General features: G+C 43.2%; 2 protein-coding genes and 1 long non-coding RNA gene across 4 annotated transcripts; 1 reads left to right on the forward strand and 2 right to left on the reverse strand.

The window, feature by feature from the left end:
* Window positions 1-398: 398 nt before the first annotated feature.
* LOC115159982 (outer dense fiber protein 2) lies at window positions 399-23,463 on the reverse strand. Of its 2 annotated transcripts, none has more exons than XM_029710181.1 (20): window positions 23,428-23,463; window positions 15,609-17,080; window positions 14,970-15,083; window positions 14,606-14,719; window positions 14,251-14,403; window positions 13,889-14,079; window positions 10,618-10,765; window positions 10,239-10,364; window positions 9,827-9,901; window positions 9,552-9,623; window positions 9,327-9,443; window positions 8,925-9,110; window positions 8,591-8,700; window positions 5,870-6,005; window positions 5,285-5,395; window positions 3,804-4,067; window positions 3,468-3,568; window positions 1,109-1,271; window positions 785-910; window positions 399-614 (listed from the first exon to the last, which is right to left on the reverse strand). In XM_029710181.1, the coding sequence occupies exons 2-20, from the start codon at window positions 15,645-15,647 to the stop codon at window positions 444-446; spliced, it is 2,517 nt and encodes an 838-aa protein (XP_029566041.1). In that variant the 5' UTR covers window positions 15,648-17,080; window positions 23,428-23,463; the 3' UTR covers window positions 399-443. The 2 variants fall into 2 exon arrangements, with proteins under 2 accessions (XP_029566041.1, XP_029566042.1); XM_029710182.1 differs by lacking the exon at window positions 23,428-23,463 and having other exon boundaries at window positions 15,609-15,922; window positions 17,000-17,294.
* Window positions 17,378-18,777, forward strand: LOC115159985 (uncharacterized). Its single transcript, XR_003868977.1, has 3 exons — window positions 17,378-17,494; window positions 17,612-17,899; window positions 17,995-18,777. It is a non-coding gene; the product is annotated as an uncharacterized LOC115159985 (long non-coding RNA).
* On the reverse strand, window positions 21,004-22,665 carry LOC115159984 (D-dopachrome decarboxylase-A). The gene is made up of 3 exons (XM_029710184.1): window positions 22,463-22,665; window positions 22,094-22,269; window positions 21,004-21,576 (listed from the first exon to the last, which is right to left on the reverse strand). Exons 1-3 carry the CDS (start codon window positions 22,568-22,570, stop codon window positions 21,510-21,512), a joined length of 351 nt encoding a protein of 116 aa, XP_029566044.1. The 5' UTR covers window positions 22,571-22,665; the 3' UTR covers window positions 21,004-21,509.
* Window positions 23,464-23,532: the final 69 nt, after the last annotated feature.

Below are 23,532 nucleotides of genomic sequence, written 5' to 3' on the forward strand. Positions count from 1 at the left end.
TTATACAGGTAACAAGCTGAGATTAGGAGCACTCCCTTTAAGAGTGTGCTCCTAATCTCAGCTCGTTACCTGTATAAAAGACACCTGGGAGCCAGAAATCTTTCTGATTGAGAGGGGGTCAAATACTTATTTCCCTCATAAAATGCAAATCAATTTATAACATTTTTGACATGCGTTTTTCTGGATTTTTGTTGTTGTTATTCTGTCTCTCACTGTTCAAATAAACCTACCATTAAAATTATAGACTGATAATTTCTTTGTCAGTGGGCAAACGAACAAAATCAGCAGGGGATCAAATACTTTTTTCCCCTCACTGTAGATGAAAAGAGCCCTCTGAAAATGGACCTGGATAAATAAGTGTGTGTTTGGGGAGAGTACCCTCAGATGGGATAGGTGTGTGTGTCTGTGTGTGTGTTCTGAGAGAATCTTTGGGGACGGTCCCCTCAGATAGGAGAGGGGGCCCGCAGAGAGCTGGTGAGGGCTAAGTCGCCGAACACGTTGGCATAGGATTCTTTGAGGAACTGGACGTAGTTCTGCAGACTCCTGTTGATGCTGTCTGACTGCTCCAGACGATCCTTCACATCCTGCAGACGCGACTGGTAACGCCGCTCCACCTGAAGGGGAGCACACACACAGTTATGAAATTATCTCTGATTGCGTGTGCGTGTAAGGTCAGTATTGTCGTGATTCAATGTCTTTGACCACAATAGGTTTAGAGACTATCATAGATTTATAATCAGAGTTTTACACGAGAGATGTGCATTTCTAAAACACTCCCCCACACCTCCTCTTTGCTATGGCGTAGGGTGGTGAGTTCTGTGGCGGTCCTGCTCAACTGTGTCTCTAGGTCCACCACCTTGGACTGGGTGGAGCGCTCTTTGGTGGACGCACGCTCCCGGGTGTTGGACACCTATACACCAGGACAGAGATACTCCATCAGACAGAGCAACGGACTTCTCACCTTGTTACAACAAAGATAAAACATCCTCAGGGAAGAAAACTATTGTCAGAGTATTTTAGCTGATGTCGAGGTGAGATTTTTGTTGTCTGAAAATGACTGCTCCCCAGCCTCCCCCTGTCCCCAGGCAACCAGGAGCCCCAGACAGACCTGTAGTCGGGCATCTTCTAAAGCCTCCTCCAGCTGGCTGGTCAGGTGGGTGCACTCACGGGACTTCTCCTCCAGACAGAGATGGTTGCTGTGGATGGTCTCCTCCCGCTTGGCGATCACCCCCGCCAGGTCCCTGTTTTGACTGGTGGCCTCCTCCAACATCCTGTAAGGGAGAGACAGGGTGGGAAGGAGGGAGGGATGGGGGGACAGGGGGGTTAAAGGGAGAGATAGAGGGGAGGGCTGTAAGACCCAGGTATGCTCACACATACATCACACGGTATACATAAACACACACAGAGGGGGGTCACATGTATCCGCTGGGGTCACACGCTAACGATGTATGAACTCACTGTACCGTATGTCACTTTGGATATACAGTTGAAGTAGGAAGTTTACATACACCATAGCCAAATACATATAAACTTAGTATTTCACAATTCCTGACATTTAATCCTAGTAAAAATTCCCTGTCTTAAGTCAGTTAGGATCACCACTTTATTTTTAGAATGTGAAATGTCAGAATAATAGTAGAGAGAATGATTTATTTCAGCTCTTATTTCTTTCATCACATTCCCAGTGGGTCAGAAGTTTACATACACTCAATTAGTATTTGGTAGCATTGCCTTTAAATTGTTTAACTTGGGTCAAACGTTTTGGGTAGCCTTCCACAAGCTTCCCACAATAAATTGGGTGAATTTTGGCTCATTCCTCCTGACAGAGCTGGTGTAACTGAGTCAGGTTTGTAGGCCTCCTTGCTCGCACACGCTTTTTCAGTTCTGCCCACAAATTTTCTATAGGATTGAGGTTAGGGCTTTGTGATGGCCACTCCAAAACCTTTACTTTGTTGTCCTTCAGCCATTTTGCCACAACTTCGGAAGTATGCTTGGGGTCATTGTCCATTTGGAAGACCCATTTGCGACCAAGCTTTAACTTCCTGACTGATGTCTTGATATGTTGCTTCAATATATCCACATAATTTTCCTGCCTCATTATGCCATCTATTATGTGAAGTGCACCAGACCCTCCTGCAACAAAGCACCCCCAACAACATGATGCTGCCACACCTGTGCTTCACAGTTGGAATGTTGTTCTTCGGCTTGCAAGCCTCCCCTTTTCCCTCCAAACACAACAATGGCCATTATGGCCAAACAGTTCTATTTTTGTTTCATCAGACCAGAGGACATTTCTCCAAAAAGTACAATCTTCGTCCCCATGTGCAGTTGCAAACCATAGTCTGGTTTTATTATGGTGGTTTTGGAGCAGTGGCTTCTTCCTTGCTGAGCGGCCTTTCAAGTTATGTCGATATTGGACTCGTTTTACTGTGGATATAGATACTTTTGTACCTGTTTCCTCCAGCATCTTCACAAGGTCCTTTGCTGTTGTTCTGGGATTGATTTGCACTTTTCGCACCAAAGTACGTTCAGCTCTAGGAGACAGAACGCGTCTCCTTCCTGAGAGGTATGACGGCTGCGTGGTCCCATGGTGTTTATACTTGCGTACTATTGTTTGTACAGATGAACGTGGTACCTTCAGGCGTTTGAAAATTGCTCCCAAGGATGAACCAGACTTGTGGAGGTCTACAATTTTTCTTCTGAGGTCTTGGCTGATTTCTTTAGATTTTTCCATGATGTCAAACAAAAAGGCACTGAGTTTGAAGGTAGGCCTTGAAATACATCCACAGGTACACCTCCAATTGACTAAAATGATGTCAATTAGCCTATCAGAAGCTTCTAAAGCCATGATATCATTTTCTGGAATCTTCCAAGCTGTTTAAAGGCACAGTTAACTTAGTGTATTTAAACTTCTGACCCACTGGAATTGTGATACAGTGAATTATAAGTGAAATAATCAGTCTGTAAACAATTGTTGGAAAAATGTCCTAACCGACTTGCCAAAACTATAGTTTGTTAACAAGAAAATTGTGGAGTGGTTGAAAAACGAGTTTTAATGACTCCAACCTAAGTGTATGTAAACTTCCGACTTCAACTGTAGTAGTCAGGGGCGCAACTTTGGTGGGGGGACATACTTTTAAAATAATTTTTATTTTATTGTTTTATTTTTTTAGTTGATAAACACTCCAAACAGCCTACCCGACCGCTCGGAGGCGTCCGCATGGTCCTAAAGCACAGCCTCTGCCTCGTTTTGTATCACATTCCAATGATAAAACTGGGGGGGCACAAAAATGCATGTCCCCCCGTCCACAGTGAAAGTTGCACCCCTGATATTAGTTATCATATTACAAACACACACAGGAACATGCACACTGTACACACATACAGACTCATACTGTCCAGTGTATAATGATATTCATGCGGGTCACTACAAGTGTCAGGCTCTGGAATGGCCGTAACTGTCTGACCTCTCCAGACTCTCCACACGGTGTTGCAGCTGTTTGTTCTCCTCCAACAGGACCGAGTTCTTCACTCTCACCAGCTCCACCTGGGTGCCTTGTTGCTCCACCTAGAGAGAGACACACACACACACACACACACCACCCATTAATAAACCATCAATAACACCAATAAAGCCACAGTCTGGAAGCATACCATTACGTTTTGTGTGCAGCACACACACCATGCTCAGGTCAGCCAAGGTGGCACACACACCCACACACACACACTTCCCACCTCCCATACACACACTTTCCACCGCCCCTACACACAAACAAACACCCCCCCACCACACGCACACACACCTTCATGCGCAGGTCGGACAGGGCAGTGGTCAGCTCGGTGCTGTGTCTCTCCTGGGCGTGTTCCCTGTCCTGAGATTCCTCCAGTAGGACCTCGGAGCGCCGCAGTGCCTCAGGAAGAGGCTCCAGCTCTGTCAGCCGGCCCAGCAGCTCCCTACGTACCACCTCCAACTCCCTCTCCATCTGGTCCCGGACATCCCGTGCCTCGCATTCCGTTTGTCCCAGCCTGGCACAGTACTCGTCTGCCTCCGCCCGCATCTTCACCACCTGAGTGATGGGCAATGGGTAGCATTACACAGACGCACTAACACACATAGAGCATGCAGGAACAGTGCACGCACACTAACACACATAGAGCACGCAGGAACAGTGAACACACACACATAGTTATTTATTTAAGCAATAAGGCACAAGGGGGGTGTGGTACAGTTGAAGTCGGAAGTTTGCATACACTTAGGTTGGAGCCATTAAAACTCGTTTTTCAACCACTCCACAAATTTCTTGTTAACAAACTATAGTTTTGGCAAGTCGGTTAGGACACCTACTTTGTGCATGACACAAGTAATTTTTCCAACAATTGTTTACAGACAGATTATTTCACTTATAATTCACTGTATCACAATTCCAGTGGGTCAGAAGTTGACTGTGCCTTTAAACAGCATGGGAAATTCCAGAAAATTATGTCAAGGCTTTAGAAGCTTCTGATAGGCTAATTGACATAATTTGAGTCAATTGGAGGTGTACCTGTGGATGTATTTCATGGCCTACCGTCAAACTCAGTGCCTCTTTGCTTGACATCATGGGAAAATCAAAAGAAATCAGCCAAGACCTCAGAATTCTTTTTTTTGACCTCCACAAGTCTGGTTCATCCTTGGGAGCAATTTCCAAACGCCTGAAGGTACCATGTTCATCTGTACAAACAATAGTACCCAAGTATAAACACCATCGGACCATGCAGCCGTCATACCGCTCAGGAAGGAGACGCGTTGTGTCTCTTAGAGATGAACGTACTTTGGTGCAAAAAGTGCAAATCAATCCCAGGACAACAGCAAAGGACCTTGTGAAGGTGCTGGAGGAAACAGGTACAAAAGTATCTATATCCACAGTAAAACGAGTCCTATATCGACATAACCTGAATGGCCGCCCAGCAAGCCACTGCTCCAAAACCGCCATAAAAAAGCCCTTAGCTGTGGTATATTGGTAATATACTACAAATCCCCCGAGGTGCCTTACTGCTATTATGAACTGGTTACCCCTGTAATTAGAGCAGTAAAAATAAATGTTTTGTCATACCCGTGGTATACGGTCTGACCCCGCTTTGCGTCGTGCATAAGAACAGCCCTTAGCCGTGGTATATTTGCCATATACCACACCTCCTCGGGCCTTATTGCTTAATTCTCTTTCATTTAGTATATTATTGCATGTTTGTGAGCACTACGTGGGCGTATACTTGTGTGTGCGTGCTTGTGTGTGTGTGTACATACCTGGGTCTTATAGCTGTCTACCAGGCTCTCGTATTGCTTCACAGAGGCTTTGACTTGTTGTACCTCTGACTGGGACAGAGCCAGCTTCTCCTCCACAGCAGATAACCTGGCCTGAATGTGGGAAACACACACATATGGCTGTCAGCCTGCAGTACAGAACGGTGTACATGTGTATACCAGAATAATCTGACCGCAAGTTGGTGTTATGATGCAATGAAGCAATCTATTATCTGGTCAGCTAAATCTATGGATAATGAATTACATTTGTATCTTTGTAATGTACTGAAACCAGAACCAACACGTAGTATTTGTTAGGTACCGGGTAGAAATGGGATTCTCGTAAAAGATGAAAGTCCCACATAATGGATTGGTACAGAAACAGACTAAAGGGAAACACTAGGCTTTAGAACGTCAGCTAACTGTAACGTTGCTTAGCTTTACTTCCTAAAGTGTTTACATTCCCCTTTAAAGCCCAATGAAAAATATCCATTCAAAGCGATTTCTAGTCCAACTTCCTGACTAAAATGAATCCGTCTCCGGGAAACTGGGCCAAAAATTAAGTGTTGATCCATTGTCGTCATTGACCTTGAGGCTCTGGTTCTGTAGCCTGGCGTGGGTGCCCTCTGTGGTGAGACTATGCAGGCGGTCCAGGAGCCCCTCTCTCTCGACCCGGCCCTTGTCCTCTCTCCCATGGAGCTGCTGTGTCAGGTCTGACATTCGGCTGCACACACACAGGGTGGAGCAGGATGATAAAAGTTGGATTATGAAGGCTTTATGTCAGCTGGGCTTTATGTTAGACCATGGGGGTTTATACTGTGTATTTAAAGACAGTATTCTTGACATAGCTCATTCTAATATTTCTACTACTGTACATTATATTTTAGTTACTGTTTATAAACACAGCATATTTCTTTATATACTGGATTCTTAATGTAGCCCACTCTAATATATCTACTGCTTTATATATGATTCTTAGACTACACTACATGACCAAAAGTATGTGGACACCGGCTCGTCGAACATCTCATTCCAAAATCATGGGCATTAATATGGAGTTGGTCCCCCCCTTTGCTGCTACAACAGCCTCCACTCGTCTGGGAAGGCTTTCCACTAGATGTCGGAACATTGCTGCGGGGTCTTGCTTCCATTCAGCCACAAGAGCATTAGTGAGGTTGTGCCCTGATGTTGGCCGATTAGGCCTTGGCTCGCAATCGACATTCCAATTCCTCCCAAAGGTGTTCGATGGGGCTAAGGTTTGTGCTCTGTACAGGCCAGTCAAGTTCTTCCACACTGATTTCAACAAACCATTTATGTATGGATCTCACTTTGTGCACGGGGGCATTGTCACCCTGAAACAGGAAAGGGCCTTCCCCAAACTGTTGCTACAAAGTTGGAAGCACAGAATCATCTACAATGGCATTGTCATCCTTGTCATAACACTGTTCTCCTTGCTACCACACGGCAAGCGGTATCGGAGCACCAAGTCTAGGTCCAAAAGACTTCTTAACAGCTTTTACCCCCAAGCCATAAGACTCCAGAACAGCTAATCAAATGGCTACCCGGACTATTTGCATTGCCCCCCCTCTTTTAAGCTGCTGCTACTCTCTGTTTATTATCTATGCATACTCACTTTAACTCTACCTAAAACGGCATTGTTGGTTAAGAGCTTGTAAGTAAGCATTTCACCTGTTGTATTCGGCGCATGTGACAAATAACACTTGATTTGATTTGCTGTAGCATTAAGATTTCCCTTCACTGGAACTAAGGAGCCTAGCCCGAACCATGAAAAACAGCCCTGACCCTTATTCCTCCTCCACCAAACTTTACACTTGGCACTATGCATTAGGGCAGGTAACGTTCACTTGGCATCCGCCTAGATTCGTCCGTCGGACTGATGGTGAAACATGATTCATCACTCCAGAGAATGCGTTTCCACTACTCCAGAGTCCAATGAGCTTTACACCACTCCAGCCGACACTTGGCATTGCGCATGGTGATCTTAGGCTTGTGTGCGGCTTCTCGGCCATGGAAATCCATTTCATGAAGCTCCCGACGAACAGTTCTTGTGCCAATGTTGCTTCCAGAGGCAATTTGGCACTAGGTAGTGAGTGTTGTAACCAAGGACAGACTATTTTTAAGCGCTATGAGTTTCAGCACTCGGTGGTCCCGTTCTGTGAGCTTGTGTGGCCTACCACTTCGCGGCTGAGCCGTTGTTGCTCCTAGACGTTTCCAATTCACAATAACAGCACTTACAGTTGACCGGGGCAGCTCTAGCAGGGCAGAAAGTTTACAAACTGACTTGTCGGAAAGGTGGCATCCTATGACGGTGTCACATTGAATGTCACTGAGGTCTTCAGTATGGGCCATTCTACTGCCAATGTTTGTGTATGGAGATTGCATGGCTGTGTGCTCGATTTTATAAACTTGTCAGCAACATGTGTGGCTGAAATAGTCAAATCCACTAATTTGAAGGGATGTCCACATACTCTTGTATATATTATGTATCTTGTGTAAATTCATCTGGTGTATACAGTATACTGTATATGTATAGATTGCATTTGGATTACTGTTACAGTTCTATTTGGGTTTTAAATTAATTTGTTCAGAAATTCTTGATTTGTTTTTTGGTTGTGGATTATCTGTGTACTTCTTTGACATTTCACTGCATTGTTAGGAGCTAGTAACATAGTGTCACGGGCGTCGTAAGGATTGGACCAAAATGCAGCGGGAATATGTATACTCATCTACTTTTTTATTGAAGAAGGAAAACAAGAATAAACACGTATACAAAAACAATGACGAAACAGTCCTGTAAGGCTACTAGGCTATACAAAGAACAACTACCCACAAAAACCCCATGAAAAACACCCCTACTAAATAGGACCTTCAATTAGAGGCAACGAGGAACAGCCGCCTCCAATCGAAGGTCAAAACAATAAACTAGACATAGAAATAGAAAAACTAGAAAATAGAACATAGAAATACAAAACATAGAACACAACCCCAAAACCCTGACAACACAAAACAAACACAGCCCTGCCACGTCCTGACCAGACTACAATAACAAATAACCCCTTATACTGGTCAGGACGTGACACATAGGCATGCTACTGCATTGTTAGGTGCTAGTAACATAGGCATTTCACTACATTCCCTATAAGATCTGCTAAATGGTGTACGCGACCAATGACTTTGATTTGACTATATTTTACATTTGACATATTCATGATTGTGCTTGATTCAGTGTTCCCTCTTATTCTGAGAGAAGGTGGTCAATCAACTGAAGCATCTCTCTCTTTCTCTCACCTGTTGAGGACTGAGACCTCCATCTCTAGCTGAGTCTTGTCCTTCATTTCCTGGGCGTGGCGACCACGCCAGTTCTCTGCTGCTGATAGGGCCTCTGCCATCTGGTTCTCCTGTGAAGTCAACAATATCATCCAATAGATTTTAACATTATTTAAGCCGGGCCCTGGAGAGCTACACGGTACATCAGGCTGTTGTTCTAGCCCATTACTAACAAAGGTTGACTAATCATCAAGCTATTCTTCTGTGGGATATCTTGTTCCTAAGCACTGATTCAAGGTCAGTTTTTTATAAAGATTAGACACAGTTAGTCCACCTTCTCCCCCCCTTCACCTACCACATCCAGTAGCTGGGTGCTGAGCTGCCGGGCGGTATCTTCGCTGCGTTCAGCCCGGTGTTTCTGGGCCCGTGTGGCCCTCTTCAGGTCCTCTTTGTCGGCCTCCGCCTGAAGTTTCATACCCCGCAACTGCTCCAGCAGTTGACCCATCTCTCCCTGCTGCTGACTGGCCGCCCGCTCCAGGTTCTTGACAAATCCGAAAGCAGAGGATGAAAAAAAACATACAGGAAGAAATTTTGTCTGCATAATAAAAAATATTTGTAGTGGGAATGATCTTTTCACTTTTCTTTTGCAATAAGGCATAGGCAAAGTATGTAAATACAGCAAAATGAAGCTGCTCCAGAGCAAGATGAATTGCGTACGAAACAGAATCCACGCAACAAACATGTCACTCTACTCTACCTTGATTTGCACAGCAAGGCGGTTGTTGTCAGCCTCTTTGCTGCGTAACTGGCTCTGCAAGTGGGCCCGAGTAGACTCCAGCACTTTAGACAGTTCGCCTGTGGTTTTAGCATTCTCCTGGAACATCAACAGACAGAAAATACATTATCATAATCATTCAAATAATGATATATTTGATGAACACGCTGCGAGTGTGTGAGACACATTACTGCCTCTGTACTTCACCTTCTCTGTGTCCAGAAGCGTAGTCAGTTGCTTCACCTCCCTCTCCTTCTCTTGCAGTTTCACCACAATATTCTGTGTGATGACATTGCATGGTTATAATATGCTTATAGTGTAATGTATGCTTTACGAATGACACAGACATTAACTTCAGTAGAACCTTCCTCTATTCATCAACTGCCCCAAGAGCACAAAATCATTTTGAAGAGGACATTTTGGTGATTCGTAATTCAAGGAATATTTTGCTGACAGACAGTGGCTTATTCAAAGAAACACACCGAGTTTTCTGCCTCTGTGTCTGTCAGCCTCTTCAGAAGTACATCTTTCTGTTCTGACATCCTCGTGGATTCCAGCTGTTCAAAAAACAAACAAGAAAAACAGCCACCACAACAGGTAAAAGTGCAGTTATAAGAGGGCCTTATTTCGGGCCACAACATGAGATTGTGAGTTGTAATTGGCTTGCTGCCTCATCCTGCTTCTGAAAGTCATTGGTTCCTCATCTTGTCAGCATTTTCACCTTCCTGGAAGTTGTTGAAACTTAGGGTTCAAGTAGGGTTAGGGTTCAGGGTAAGTAAAGTATCTTTGCTAATCATGTTGTGGCCCTAAATCAAGGTATGTTATAGCTAAAAGTAAGTTCTACTCTACTGCAGGCCAATCTGACCTCTACTGGCCTGAAGCGTGTACCGGTACCTCACGTCCATGCTGTTCCCTCAGTAGGTGGCGCAGCGTGCGGTTGGTGGCCTCAAACGTCTCCAGTTTCTGGAGCAGCAGCTCCTTCTGACGCGCCAGGAGGGAAGACTCAGTCCCAGACATCCTCTTTTCCAACCAAATGAAAGAATTTCATATTTCAACACCTATATTATATCCTGAGGTTGCACCTACCATATGCATTTTGAAAACCTATATTGGATTCTTAGCATGGTTGGGGTCAATTCCATTTCAATTCAGTCAAGTGAGGATGTTAACTAATATCCCCACTGAAAATAACAAATAGTCTGAATTGGCATGTCAATCCATCCCCTGAATTGAAATTGTGCTGAACCCCCTAACCCTGTCTGTTATCACTCACGCTGGTGCTGACACTCCTCATCTTAGTGACGGTCTCTCTGAGGGCTGACACCTGTATTGCAGCCTCTGTCCCATTTATCTCAGCCTCCATCAACTTCCTGAGCAGAGTGTCCTTCTCCAGCTGCATCGACTCCATAGACCTCTCTAGTCTGGACAGGTGTGTAGGAAGACATCGTATGAGAGGCAGAGGAATGGCAGATTGTGAATATGGGACACAAAAAGTAAAGATTGTTGTATTATAAACTGGGTGGTTTGAGCCCTGAATGCTGATTGGCTGACAGACGTGGTATATCAGACTGTATACCACATGTATTTTTACTGCTCTAATTACGTTGGTTACCAGTTTATAATAGAAATAATGCATCTTGGGGGTTTGTGGTATATGGCTAATGGTTCTACCACACCTCCACGGGCTTTATTGCTTAATTATACACTAAGTGTACAAAACATTAAGAACACCTTCCTAATATTGAGTTGCACCCCCTTTTGCCCTCAGAACAGCCTCAATTCGTCGGGGCATGGACTCTACAAGGTGTCGATGCTGGCCTATGTTGACTCCAATGCTTCCCACAATTGTGTCAAGTTGGCTGGATGTCCTTTGGGTGGTGGACCATTCTTGATACACACGGGAAACTGTTGAGAGTAAAAAACACAGCAGCGCTGCAGTTGTTGACAGAAACCGCCACGCCTGGTACCTACTACCATACCCCGTTCAAAGTCACTTAAATCTTTTGTCTTGCCCCAAGGCTTAAAAATCCTTCTTTAACCTGTCTCCTCCCCTTCACCTACACTGATTGAAGTGGATTTAACAAGTGACATCAATAAGGGATCATAGCTTTCACCTGGATTCACCTCGTCAGTCTGTCATGGAAAGAGTAAGTGTTCTTAATGTTTTGTACACTCAGATTTGATTTAATTTTATCCTTATTTTACCTGGTAAATTGACTGAGAACACATTATCATTTAAAATCAAATCTAATTTTATTGGTCACATACACATGGTTAGCAGATGTTATTGCAAGTGTAGCGAAATGCTTATGTTTCTAGATCCGACAGTGCAGCAGTTTCTAACAAGTAATATCAACAATTCCACAACAAAACCTAATACACACAATCTAGTAAAGGAATGGGATGAGAATATATAAGTATAAAATATATGGATGAGCAGTGACTGAGTGGCTAAGATGCAATAGATAGTAAAGAATAGTGAAGGATACAGTATACATTATATACATATGAGATGAGTAATGTGAGATATGTAAACATTCTTAAAGTGGCATAATTAAAGTGACTAGTGTTCCATCTATTAAAGTGGCCAATGATATCAAGTCTGTAGGTAGGCAGCCGCCTCTCTGTGCTAGTGGTGGCTGTTTAACAATCTGATGGCCATGAGATGGAAGCTGTTTTTCAATCTCACTGTCCCAGCTTTGATGCACCTGTACTGACCTCGCCTTCTGGATGATAGCAGGGTGAACAGGCAGTGGCTCGGGTGGTTATTGTCCTTGATTATCTTTTTTTCCTTCCTGTGACATTGGGTGGTGTAGGTGTCCTGGAGGGCAGGTAGTTTGCTCCCGGTGATGCGTTGTGCAGGCCACACCACCCTCTGGAAAGCCCTGCAGTTGTGGGCAGTGCAGTTGCCGTACCAGGCGGTGATACAGCCCGACAGGATGCTCTCAATTGTGTACCTGTAAAGGTTAGTGAGGGTTTTCGGTGACATGCCACATTTTTTCAGCCTCCTGAGGTTAAAGAGGCACTGTTGCACCTCCTTCACCACACTAAGTGTGGGTGGACCATTTCAGTTCGTCTGTGATATGTACACTGAGGAACTTAAAAAACATTCCACCTTCTCCACTGCTGTCCCGTCGATGTGGATAGGGGGGTGCTCCATTTGCTGTTTCCTGAAGTCCGCGATCATCTCTTTTGTTTTGCTGGCATTGAGTGAGAGATTATTTTCCTGACACCACACTCCGAGGGCCCTCACCTCCTCACTGTAGGCTGTCTCGTCGTTGTTGGTAATCAAGCCTACCACTGTTGTGTCGTCTGCAAACTTGATGATTGAGTTGGAGGCGTGCATGGCCACGCAGTTGTGGGTGAACAGGGAGTACAGGAGAGGGCTGAGAACGCACCCTTGTGGGGCCCTGTGTTGAGGATCCTACCTTCACCACCTGGGGGCAGCTCTTCAGGAAGTCCAGGACCGGGTTTCACAGGGCGGGGTCGAGAACCCAGGGTCTCAAGCTTAATGATGAGTTTGTAGGGTACTATGGTGTTGAATGCTGAGCTGTAGTCAATGAACAGCATTCTTACATAGATATTCCTCTTATCCAGATGGGATAGGGCAGTGTGCAGTGTGATGGCGATTGCAACGTCTGTGGACTTATTGGGGCGGTAAGTAAATTGGAGTGGGTCTAGGGTGACAGGTAGGGTGGAGGTGATATGATCCTTGACTAGTCTCTCAAAGCACTTCAAGATAGAGAGATAGAGAGCCCACAGTCTTTGGTAGCAGGCCGCGTCTGTGGCACTGTATTGTCCTCAAAGCGCGCAAATACGTTTTTTAATTTGTCTGGAAGCAAGATGTCAAAGTCCGCGACGGGATTGTTTTTCTTTTTGTAATCTGTGATTGTCTGTAGACCCTGCCACATACGTCTCGTGTTTGAGCCGTTGAATTGCAACTCCACTTTGTCTCTATACTGACGCTTTGCTTGTTTGAGAGCCACCAGCAATGACCTGGGAAATAGTTACAGGGGATAGGAGGGGGGGATGAATGAGCCAATTGAAAGCTGTGAATTATTAGGTGGCCATGATGGTATGAGGGCCAGATTGGGAATTTCAGCCAGGACACCGGGGCTCATTGTATGACATTATAACAGGCCAGTGATATTTTGCATGGCTCGCGAGTCACTTGTGGCTCTCGATAACTTTTGGCTCCCGACAATAAATCAGATGTTATATATAAAGAACTACTAAATAGACCTTATTTTATTACAAAGACTATTAATGGGTTAAAGGCGTCTGAGAATCATGGCTCATCATCACAGTAATAACAACTCTGGACAACTCATACCTGCAGGCAACAGGGTATTGAATCCCATCTTCCTGTCTGTCTGCCACTCACTATCTGTTTCCCTCTCTACTTTCTGACTAACACTGTACATAAAATATAGTACATTTTTAATACAGGGCAAAAATAAGAAAATAAGTTAAAGCTGTAACGTTACGAAAACAAAGTAAATTAAAATAAACTATGGTTTCAAGTGCGTCTGTCTGGTCCATACCTGCTGGTACAGTCGCTCTCGTCCAGCATCTTGTCCATGGAGTGGCGCAGGCGGGAGTTCTCCCTCTCCGTGACCTCCAGCTCATTGGCCACCTCGGCCAGCTCCTTCTCCTGCTCCTCGATGACCTGCTGGGAGGCGCTAAGTTTCTCAGACTGCCGCTCCAGCAGCTGCGCCTTCCTTCGCAGCTCCACCTACACACACACACACACACACACACACACACACACACACACACACACACACACACACTTATAAGATTAAATAAATGTTGTATCAAGAGGTAGGGAACTAGGGGAACTTGTGCATCCGGTCCTAAGGAGAATTTTATGGGAGGGACAGACCACACTTTTGAACGTGCTGACCTCAGTCATCAGGCTATCAATCTTCCTCTCGTACTGGTTGATTTGTCCATGCAGCACTTCCTCTTCCTCTGACGAGAGGTCGGCAAATCGCAGCGGAGAGTGGGAGATCTCGGGCTGAGGTAATGGTGTGATCTCCAGACGATGAGTCGGCCCCTGAGACATGAATAGATTCAGTGACCACAGACTCTGGCAACATTGCTTCTTTTGATCCATTTTATAACATATTGTTGATAGGATAGTCTTGAAATGAGTTATTTTATAAGATACTGCTTTAATAGGTGTATGGATACATTGCATTAGTGGAAATTAAGATAAATAGACAGACAAGATAAAAGGAGTGAATAGCATGTCAGACCTCCCATTTGTAGGAGGCATCCCGAATGGAGGCCTTCCCAGGCGGTATCCACGGCACCCGTGTCTTGACCTTTGCAGTAGGTCGCAGGTTCCCTCCATCGCCCTTAGTCTTACCCTAAAAAACAGACAGCATAAAACTAAAGAGAGATACTATGCCTTTACATGTAGTGCATGGTATACAGTATCAAATAGCATAAAAGAAAGGAGTATACATTCAGAGACCCTTGGAAACAGCGTAGAACATATTCTCCATGGTTTTCGTATCAATTCAGCACCTCAGGCCCTGAATCAGAACTGTATTGATAGGAAACTAGGACATCTAATGAACTGTTTCAAATGTGTTCGCCTGAAAAGGTTTTTCCAACCTGTGGTGTCCTGGCAGGGCTCCTACTCTTCTTCACATGCACAGGCGTAGTCTCATTCACATTCACGTGCACACGTAGGAGCGGTGAGATTGATCGGGTTCTCATTGTTTTTTTCTGTAAAAAAAAGCAGTGTGTCAACTACGCAAAGGCCACAAAACAACTCCCTCATCAACTCAACCTTTCTATTGTGGCCCAGCACTACAACACCTTCAAACAAACTCAGCCAAGGGGAGACTTTTTCAAAGGGAGGCAGAATCATATGCAATGTCAGAAACAGAGTAAATGGTGCAAAGGAGACCTTGATAAGGGACAGTTTCCCTGGGTACATCATCAAACACAAACATCAAGGAAATGGGGGCAAGTGTAAACAAACAAGGTGGGGTTTATTCACTGTCAGATGTGATTCTTGTTTAGTAGGAGATTGTCTGTCAATCAAAAGATACGTAGTTAGTTAGATAGCCATTATACTAGCAAGCTAGATAGATAAGTAGCTTATGAAATATAGTAGATAAAACATGAAATGGCCTGGTAACGTTAGCTGGCTAGCTATTTGGCTAAACCGAGTTTAAGCTAAGACAGAGACTGCGACGTGGAGTATCTACTGTATCTACTGTAGCATTAACATCAGAAGTCACTCACCATGTGAAAACCCAAATATTCCTCGAAATGGTAGATCATGTATATTGTGAAATATATTTTACTTAGCTTGCTAGCATTTCATTCAACAGGCAAAGCTTCCTCCAAAACACCATTCTTCCGGTAGACTAGCATTCTGATAGGTGATTGGCTGATTCAAAACTTTACTGGTCTGTGATTGGAGCAAAGAACTGACCTTGGTGTTTTATGGTCCACGTTGTTGATAGCAACGGGTTCCCTGGAAACCGTCCAAGCCTACACAAGTTTGCTTTGGCTGGGTGTTTCTCGCTCCTCTCCCGGGGTCATGGTTAGAAGGGCTTATGAGGCAGGTTAGAATAATTAACTTAGCTGGTTAGGATAATTAGGTTAAGTTGAGAAAAAGTGTTAGGTGTTAGGTAAAATGCAAAACACATGACCTTTGACCTTAATTTACCAAAGCTGGATTCGTTCTAGCCATGACTATCCTGGCTGCACTCATGATGGTGATGGCAGTAGTTAGGTGGTCCAATTAAATATGACAATAGCCTAGATCAGTGGTTCCCAACCGGGGGTACTTGGCCTATCCACAGAGGGTACTTAAGAAGACTCATGAGACCATAGGCTTACTTGTAAAATGCCCACGAGGGTGTACTTCAGGGGCACTCCGGGCAGAGCAAAATTCAGTTGGTGGTACAGTAAGAAAAAAAGGTTGGGAACCACAAGCCTAGAGAAGACAGTTGTTGTGAACTAAGTCACTTTTAGGTACAGCCACAAGAATATAATATAATTCTAGAATATAATTCTAGAATGCAGTGTAACTGATAGAAAATAAAATAATACAATATAATAACTTTATTTTTTCCCAGAGGGACGTCAGCTGTGGCAAGTGGCTTTCACAGTAGATTATAAAGAAACAGCAACATTCACACATGTTAATGACAGACTATAGTTATGTGATGAAGCTAGAAGGACTGCAAAACTGATCAATATCAGAGTTTCCCAGACCCAATAATGTTTCAGTTTATATAACAATTCCAGATCATCAACGTTGTCTTGTAGATGTCAATGTTTTTTTAATGTATTATTCTTTCTAGGTTTTTTCTTTACTGATGGAGTTTGTACCACTTCCTCCAGCCACCCTGTCAATGTTGAGGTCTGGTTGGTAGGGGACAGTTCCATCAAATTAAATCGGGCTCAGGGTGGCCCTCAAAGTAAACCAATGTTCTAATTGTTGTCAGCTCTACCTTCCGTGGTTTCCACTCATGTCTTGTCCTATTTGTACACGACATTATGGGATGTGTAGCCTATCACCTGGTCCACATGATGTGAGGTTAGTCATGGGTTCTTATAGTAATTTTTCAGCAGTGGTGTCCATCATTGAATTGAAGGAACTGTGGGAACATTTCAATACTAACCAAGGATCAGTGGAAGAGTGTACAGGAGAGAGTCCACTCCTCTTCAATCTGTGCAAGGCACTGTCCAGTACTGCATTCATACTGTAAACAAAGCAAAACTTGTATGCACAATATTCTCCGGTTTAAATCCTACTTATAACAGATGCAAACAGGCCACCACAATGTTAATCCACATGTTCTGGTCCTGATTCGAATCACTTATTGTAGGTCTATTGGTCCTTCATATTCATTTTCATTTCTGAAATGACATGTTTTTAATAGGACCATTTTTCACAACTAAACAGGGCAGTCCTACAGACCCCTCAGTCTGTCAAACCTGCCTCTCGCTGTCTCTCTCTCACAAACACACCCAAGGAAGAAGGAGTTTGCGAGTTGTTTCCCGCCAGAGTGTACTCATATACAGATATTTCCTGGTGTCAAAAGTGAAAGTAAACCCCGGGTGTTGCAATCGTGACACGTTGGCTCTGAGAAAAGCTTATTTTGGATCCCAAAAAGGTACGATGTTTTCTCTCAATAAACACTAAAAGGTTGTATTGTTTTTCTGTTTTAAAAAAACTATTATTAGAGGGTGCTTCTGTCAAAGTTTGACCAGTTTTTCTACTTGTTCTAAAGTGGTGTGTGTAGTGATCAACCATGGTGATCAGTCCGGCTCAGCTGCTTAACATTATGGAGGATCTGAACTCAGACGAGTTGAAGAGATTTCAGTGGTACCTGACTCAGGGTATGGGGAATGACTATCCTCCCATCCCAAAGAGCTGGCTGGAAAATGGAGACAGGATGGAGACAGTGGATAAGATGGTGCAGAGTTACAGACTGGACGGTGCTGTGAAAATCACTCTGAAGATCCTGAAGAAGATGAACCAGAATAGTCTCGCTGAGAAGTTAAATAAATACATATAGGTATGTAACAGAGTCTTATCTTTTGACTAATATGGGGATATGGGGAGTAATCACTGTGCAGTAATTCTCAATCTAAGAAAGTAATGCATCCCTAGTTGTCTTTTCACATCCTTAACGATGAGGAGCTAGAGAGAAGAGGCTCAGTGGCTCTGCTGACCAAGCTGATGAATAAGGATAAAGCTAAAGGGAGATTCTACCTGGCCCTGTCAGAGGACCTGGAGAAGCAGACAACATCCTGAAAGATGACATGCATACAGCAAGATTAAAGGGGTGTTGTTCTGAATTCAACACAAGCCAACCAAGAATGAGCAAGAATATTTTAATTTGCCTTGCCATTTCAAACAAAAGGACATTACTGTATACTAATAAGATGATCCAGCAGGGGTTGTTACAAGACAAACTTAAGACTAACAATATTGTTTGGACCCCAGGAAAAGCAGCAGCTAATTAGGGATCCTAATAAATACTAAATTTATTAGGATACTAAATCTAAACACAGTCGAAATATGCTTTTCTTTTTTTGCCTTCACATGTACATGGCTGTTTGACAAGATTAGGCCTAGTACTGGACTGTTGTGGGCTGTATTGCATGGAAAGATAGCACATTATTTACATTGGTTTGGTTTACAGTGCACTGCTCCTAAATATCTAGCTATTCAATGTCACATTTTAAGCACATCTTGTATAATTTTAATACACTTCCTGTTGAGTGTAAAGAAATATCTACAAGACATTCAATTCTGAAAATAATTTGGAGTCATGTGGGACACTCAACTGAGAATATAGGTATCTTTACTTCAAGTATGACTAATTGTATAGAAAATCCTTCGCAACATTTTCTTGATACTTGTGATCCTAATAAATTCAAAAGGAATACAGTATATGGAAATTCACTGAGCAAAGCCCTTCACAAATACTGTCTGCATATTAGTCCAATGCAGCATAAAGTGTGTTATGTCCTTATCTGCTTCTACACTCAACAAATGCATATAATGCTGTTTCACAGTATGACATTTACTTAGCTTCCTTTAAACTGAAAGTACTTGGTAATACTAGTCTATTATCTACACTACCGTTCAAAAGTTTGGAGTCACTTAGAATGTCCTTGTTTTTGAAAGAAAAGCACATTTTTGTCCATTAAAATAACATCAAATTGATCAGAAATACAGTGTAGACATTGTTAACGTTGTAAATGACTATTGTAGCTGGAAACGGAAGATCTGGTCCTTCTTTGGACACTGTGTTAACAAACCTCCAAACGAGCTTCAACGCCATACAACACTCCTTTCGTGGCCTCCAACTGCTTTTAAATGCTAGTAAAACTAAGTGCATGCTCTTCAACCGATTGCTGCCCGCACCCTCCCGCCCAACTAGCATCACTACTCTGGTAGTGGTACTCTGGTTCTGACCTAGAATATGTGGACAACTACAAATACCTAGGTGTCTGGCTAGACTGTAAACTCTCCTTCCAGACTCACATTAAGCATCTCAAATCCAAAATGAAATCTAGAATCGGCTTCCTATTTCGCAACAAAGCCTCCTTCACTCATGCCACCAAACATACCCTCGTAAAACTGACTATCCTACCGATCCTTGACTTCGAGCGATGTCATTTACAAAATAGCACCCAACACTCTACTCTGGATGTAGTCTATCACAGTGCCATCCGTTTTATCACCAAAGCCCCATATACTACCCACCACTGCGACCTGACCTGCAACCTCTCGTCGGCTGGCCCTCACTACATATCTGTCGCCAAACCCACTGGCTCCAGGTCATCTATAAGTCTTTGGTAGGTAAAGCTCCGCCTTATCTCAGCTCACTGGTCACCATAGCAACACCCACCCGTAGCACGCGCTCCAGCAGGTATATTGCACTGGTCATCCCCAAAGCCAACACTTCCTTTAGCCACCTTTCCTTCCAGTTCTCTGCTGTCAATGACTGGAACAAATCGCAAATATTTCTGAAGCTGGAGTCTTATATCTCCCTCTCTAACTTTAAGCATCAGCTGTCTGAGCAGTTTACCGATCACTCTACCTGTACACAGCCAATCTGTAAATAGCACACACGACTACCTCATTCCCATATTATTACTTACCCTCTTGCTCTTTTGCACCCCAGTATCTCCACATCATCATCTGCACACCTATCACTCCAGTATTAATGCTAAATTGTAATTATTTTCGCCTCTAGGGTCTATTTATTGCCTACATTTCTACTCCTCTACATTTGCACACACTGTACATAGATGTTTTTATTTTTCTTTTCTTTTGTGTTATTGACTGTACGTTTGTTTATGTGTAACTCTGTGTTGTTTTTGTCGCACTACTTTGCTTTATCTTGGCCAGGTCACAGTTGTAAATGAGAACTTGTTCTCAACTGGCCTACCTGGTTAAATAAAGGTGAAATAAAATAAAATACTACTTTTCCTATGGAATATCTACATAGGTGTACAGAGGCCCATTATCAGCAACCATCACTCCTGTGTTCCAATGGTACGTTGTGTTAGCTAATCCAAGTTTATAATTTTAAATGGCTAATTGATCATTAGAAAACCCTTTTGCAATTATGTTAGCACAACTGAAAACTGTTGTGCTAATTAAAGAAGCAATAAAACTAGACTAGTTGAGTATCTGGAGCATCAGCATTTGTGGGTTCGATTACAGGCTCAAAATGGCCAGAAACAAATAATTTTCTTCTGAAACTCGTCAGTCTATTCTTGTTCTGAGAAATGATGGCAATTCCATGCGAGAAATTGCCAAGAAACTGAGGATCTTGTACAACGCTGTGTACTACTCCCTTCACAGAACAGCGCAAACTGGCTCTAACCAGAATAGAAAGAGGAGTGTGAGGCCCTTGTGCACAACTGAGCAAGAGGACAAGTACATTAGAGTGTCTAGTTTGAGAAACAGATACATCACAAGTCCTCAACTGGCAGCTTCATTAAATAGTACCTGCAAAACACCAGTCTCACGTCAACAGTGACAAGGCGACTCCGGGATGCTGGCCTTCTAGGCAGAGTTGCAAAGAAAAAGCCATATCTCAGACTGGCCAATGAAAAGAAAAGATGGTTTAAAGAACACAGACACTGGACAGAGGAACTCTGTATTTTTGATCAATTTGATGTTATTTTAATGGACAAAAAAAGTGCTTTTCTTTCAAAAACAAGGAGATTTCTAAGTGACGGTTGTGTATGTTAGTCATTATGATTCTTACTACCAAAACAGCAACAACAAAAAAATATATAACCGCATTATCCAATGTTCTTGTGATATGAAATTAATAGTTGAAATGACATAGTAATAACATTGAATACAAGTCAATTGACTTACATTTCCTCTAATCAGGGTATTTTATCATCTAGCTTGTCAAATGTGTGGTTCTGTTTACTATGGCAGACATGTACAGTAATATAAATGAATGAGTCCTGGTTCCAGGACATAGTTTCATGGGGACAAATTCCATAATCCTAAAATGCTATGCAAGTCTTATTGACGACATGTGGCACTCATGTCCAATTGAGTGGTGGAAATCCAGTGACAGGGTTTGTCCTCTCCAATGGCAACTGCTGTGGAATGGATGCTTGAAGTCACTCTGTCGTCCACAGTGCCTAACTCATAACAGTACCTTTCTTTCCAACCTGATATGGCTCCAGTGCATAGAACCTGATCACGATCCTGGAGAATACAAGTTAACCTATAATAAGATTCATGTAATGCAAATCATATACACAAAAATCATGTTTATATAATTAAAATCTACTAAATGCAATATTATATTCATGCAATATCAAATGAAATCCAGTATATAGTAAATACATATTTGACATGTATATTCCCTTTGAATGATGCTGTTGCAAGGCAGTGGAGCACCTTACTTACAAGCCTTAGGCTATAATCAACAACTTATTGTATTAGTAGCCTTTCCCTAAACTACACATCTGCACTGTCTATAAATCCAGAAACACCATGGCATAACAGATAAGAAACTTGCTAGAGAAGTCAATGTTGAATTGTGCTCTAAAGAGGTTGCAAGATACAGGAACTGGCCATAACTGAGTTGAGTTGGACACTCCCACTTTCAATATCAGAGGAGGTATCACATGACATGGCCTTTATCCACAGCAAGCTCCTTATCGTCTGCATATGAAAACTAATGATTTGTAGCATATTACACACATAATCAGCTACTAACCTGTCCTCAGTAAGACCAAGTTCTCCAATAAGAAAAGGTAAGATATTGGCACTGTGTTCCTTGTTCTTCTCCGCTGTGTCAGTGACACCGATGGCGGACACAGACAGTATGACGCAGGGAGCGCAAGTTCCACACATGAGCATTGGCAGTCCAGGTTTCACCACCACTATCATTCTCTACATTAAAAAAAGACAACATAAATACACACACGAGCACAACCTAGCTAAGCTACGGTGAACTGCAATCTCAATAGAGAATGTGTTGTATTGGTGATATTGTGTAACCTCTGCTCTTTAGCTGCAGTGAGGCAACTTCACTTAGTAGCGTTATTAACTATAGTAACGCAGTGAACCAGAACTACCTACTCACCTCTTCGGGTTTGCCTAGAACAGCAGCTGTTTTGGACCCTAGCTTTTTCAAGGAATCCTCAGGAAACTTACTAGCAGGTAAGTTACTTTCCAAATCAATGAACGGCATGATGATTTTGTAAAGAGACCGTTCTGTCAGATGAGATGGCTATAGGGGTCAGTTTACTGCGAGCGTTCACTTTGTTCGAGAAAGTGATTGCACTTCTCTTCTGCCCATTGGTCCGTAGAGAAACACCTCATGAGCTCATGAGGCGTTTCTCTACGGACCAATGTCATGAGGCGTTTCTCTACGGACCAATGTCATGAGGCGTTTCTCTACGGACCAATGTCATGAGGCGTTTCTCTACGGACCAATGTCATGAGGCGTTTCTCTACGGACCAATGCGCAGAAGAGAAGTCGGTTCCCACCCAGGCTCATATGCATTATTCACGTTATATTTGATAGCAACCGATAGCATAGGTGTACAGAGGCCCATTATCAGCAACCATCACTCCTGTGTTCCAATGGTACGTTGTGTTAGCTAATCCAAGTTTATAATTTTAAATGGCTAATTGATCATTAGAAAACCCTTTTGCAATTATGTTAGCACAACTGAAAACTGTTGTGCTAATTAAAGAAGCAATAAAACTAGACTAGTTGAGTATCTGGAGCATCAGCATTTGTGGGTTCGATTACAGGCTCAAAATGGCCAGAAACAAATCATTTTCTTCTGAAACTCGTCAGTCTATTCTTGTTCTGAGAAATGAAGGCAATTCCATGTGAGAAATTGCCAAGAAACTGAGGATCTCGTACAACGCTGTGTACTACTCCCTTCACAGAACAGCGCATACTGGCTCTAACCAGAATAGAAAGAGGAGTGTGAGGTCCTTGTGCACAACTGAGCAAGAGGACAAGTACATTAGAGTGTCTAGTTTGAGAAACAGATACATCACAAGTCCTCAACTGGCAGCTTCATTAAATAGTACCTGCAAAACACCAGTCTCACGTCAACAGTGACAAGGCGACTCCGGGATGCTGGCCTTCTAGGCAGAGTTGCAAAGAAAAAGCCATATCTCAGACTGGCCAATGAA

Source organism: Salmo trutta, chromosome 23 (assembly GCF_901001165.1).
Source record: "Salmo trutta chromosome 23, fSalTru1.1, whole genome shotgun sequence".
NCBI lineage: Eukaryota > Metazoa > Chordata > Actinopteri > Salmoniformes > Salmonidae > Salmo > Salmo trutta.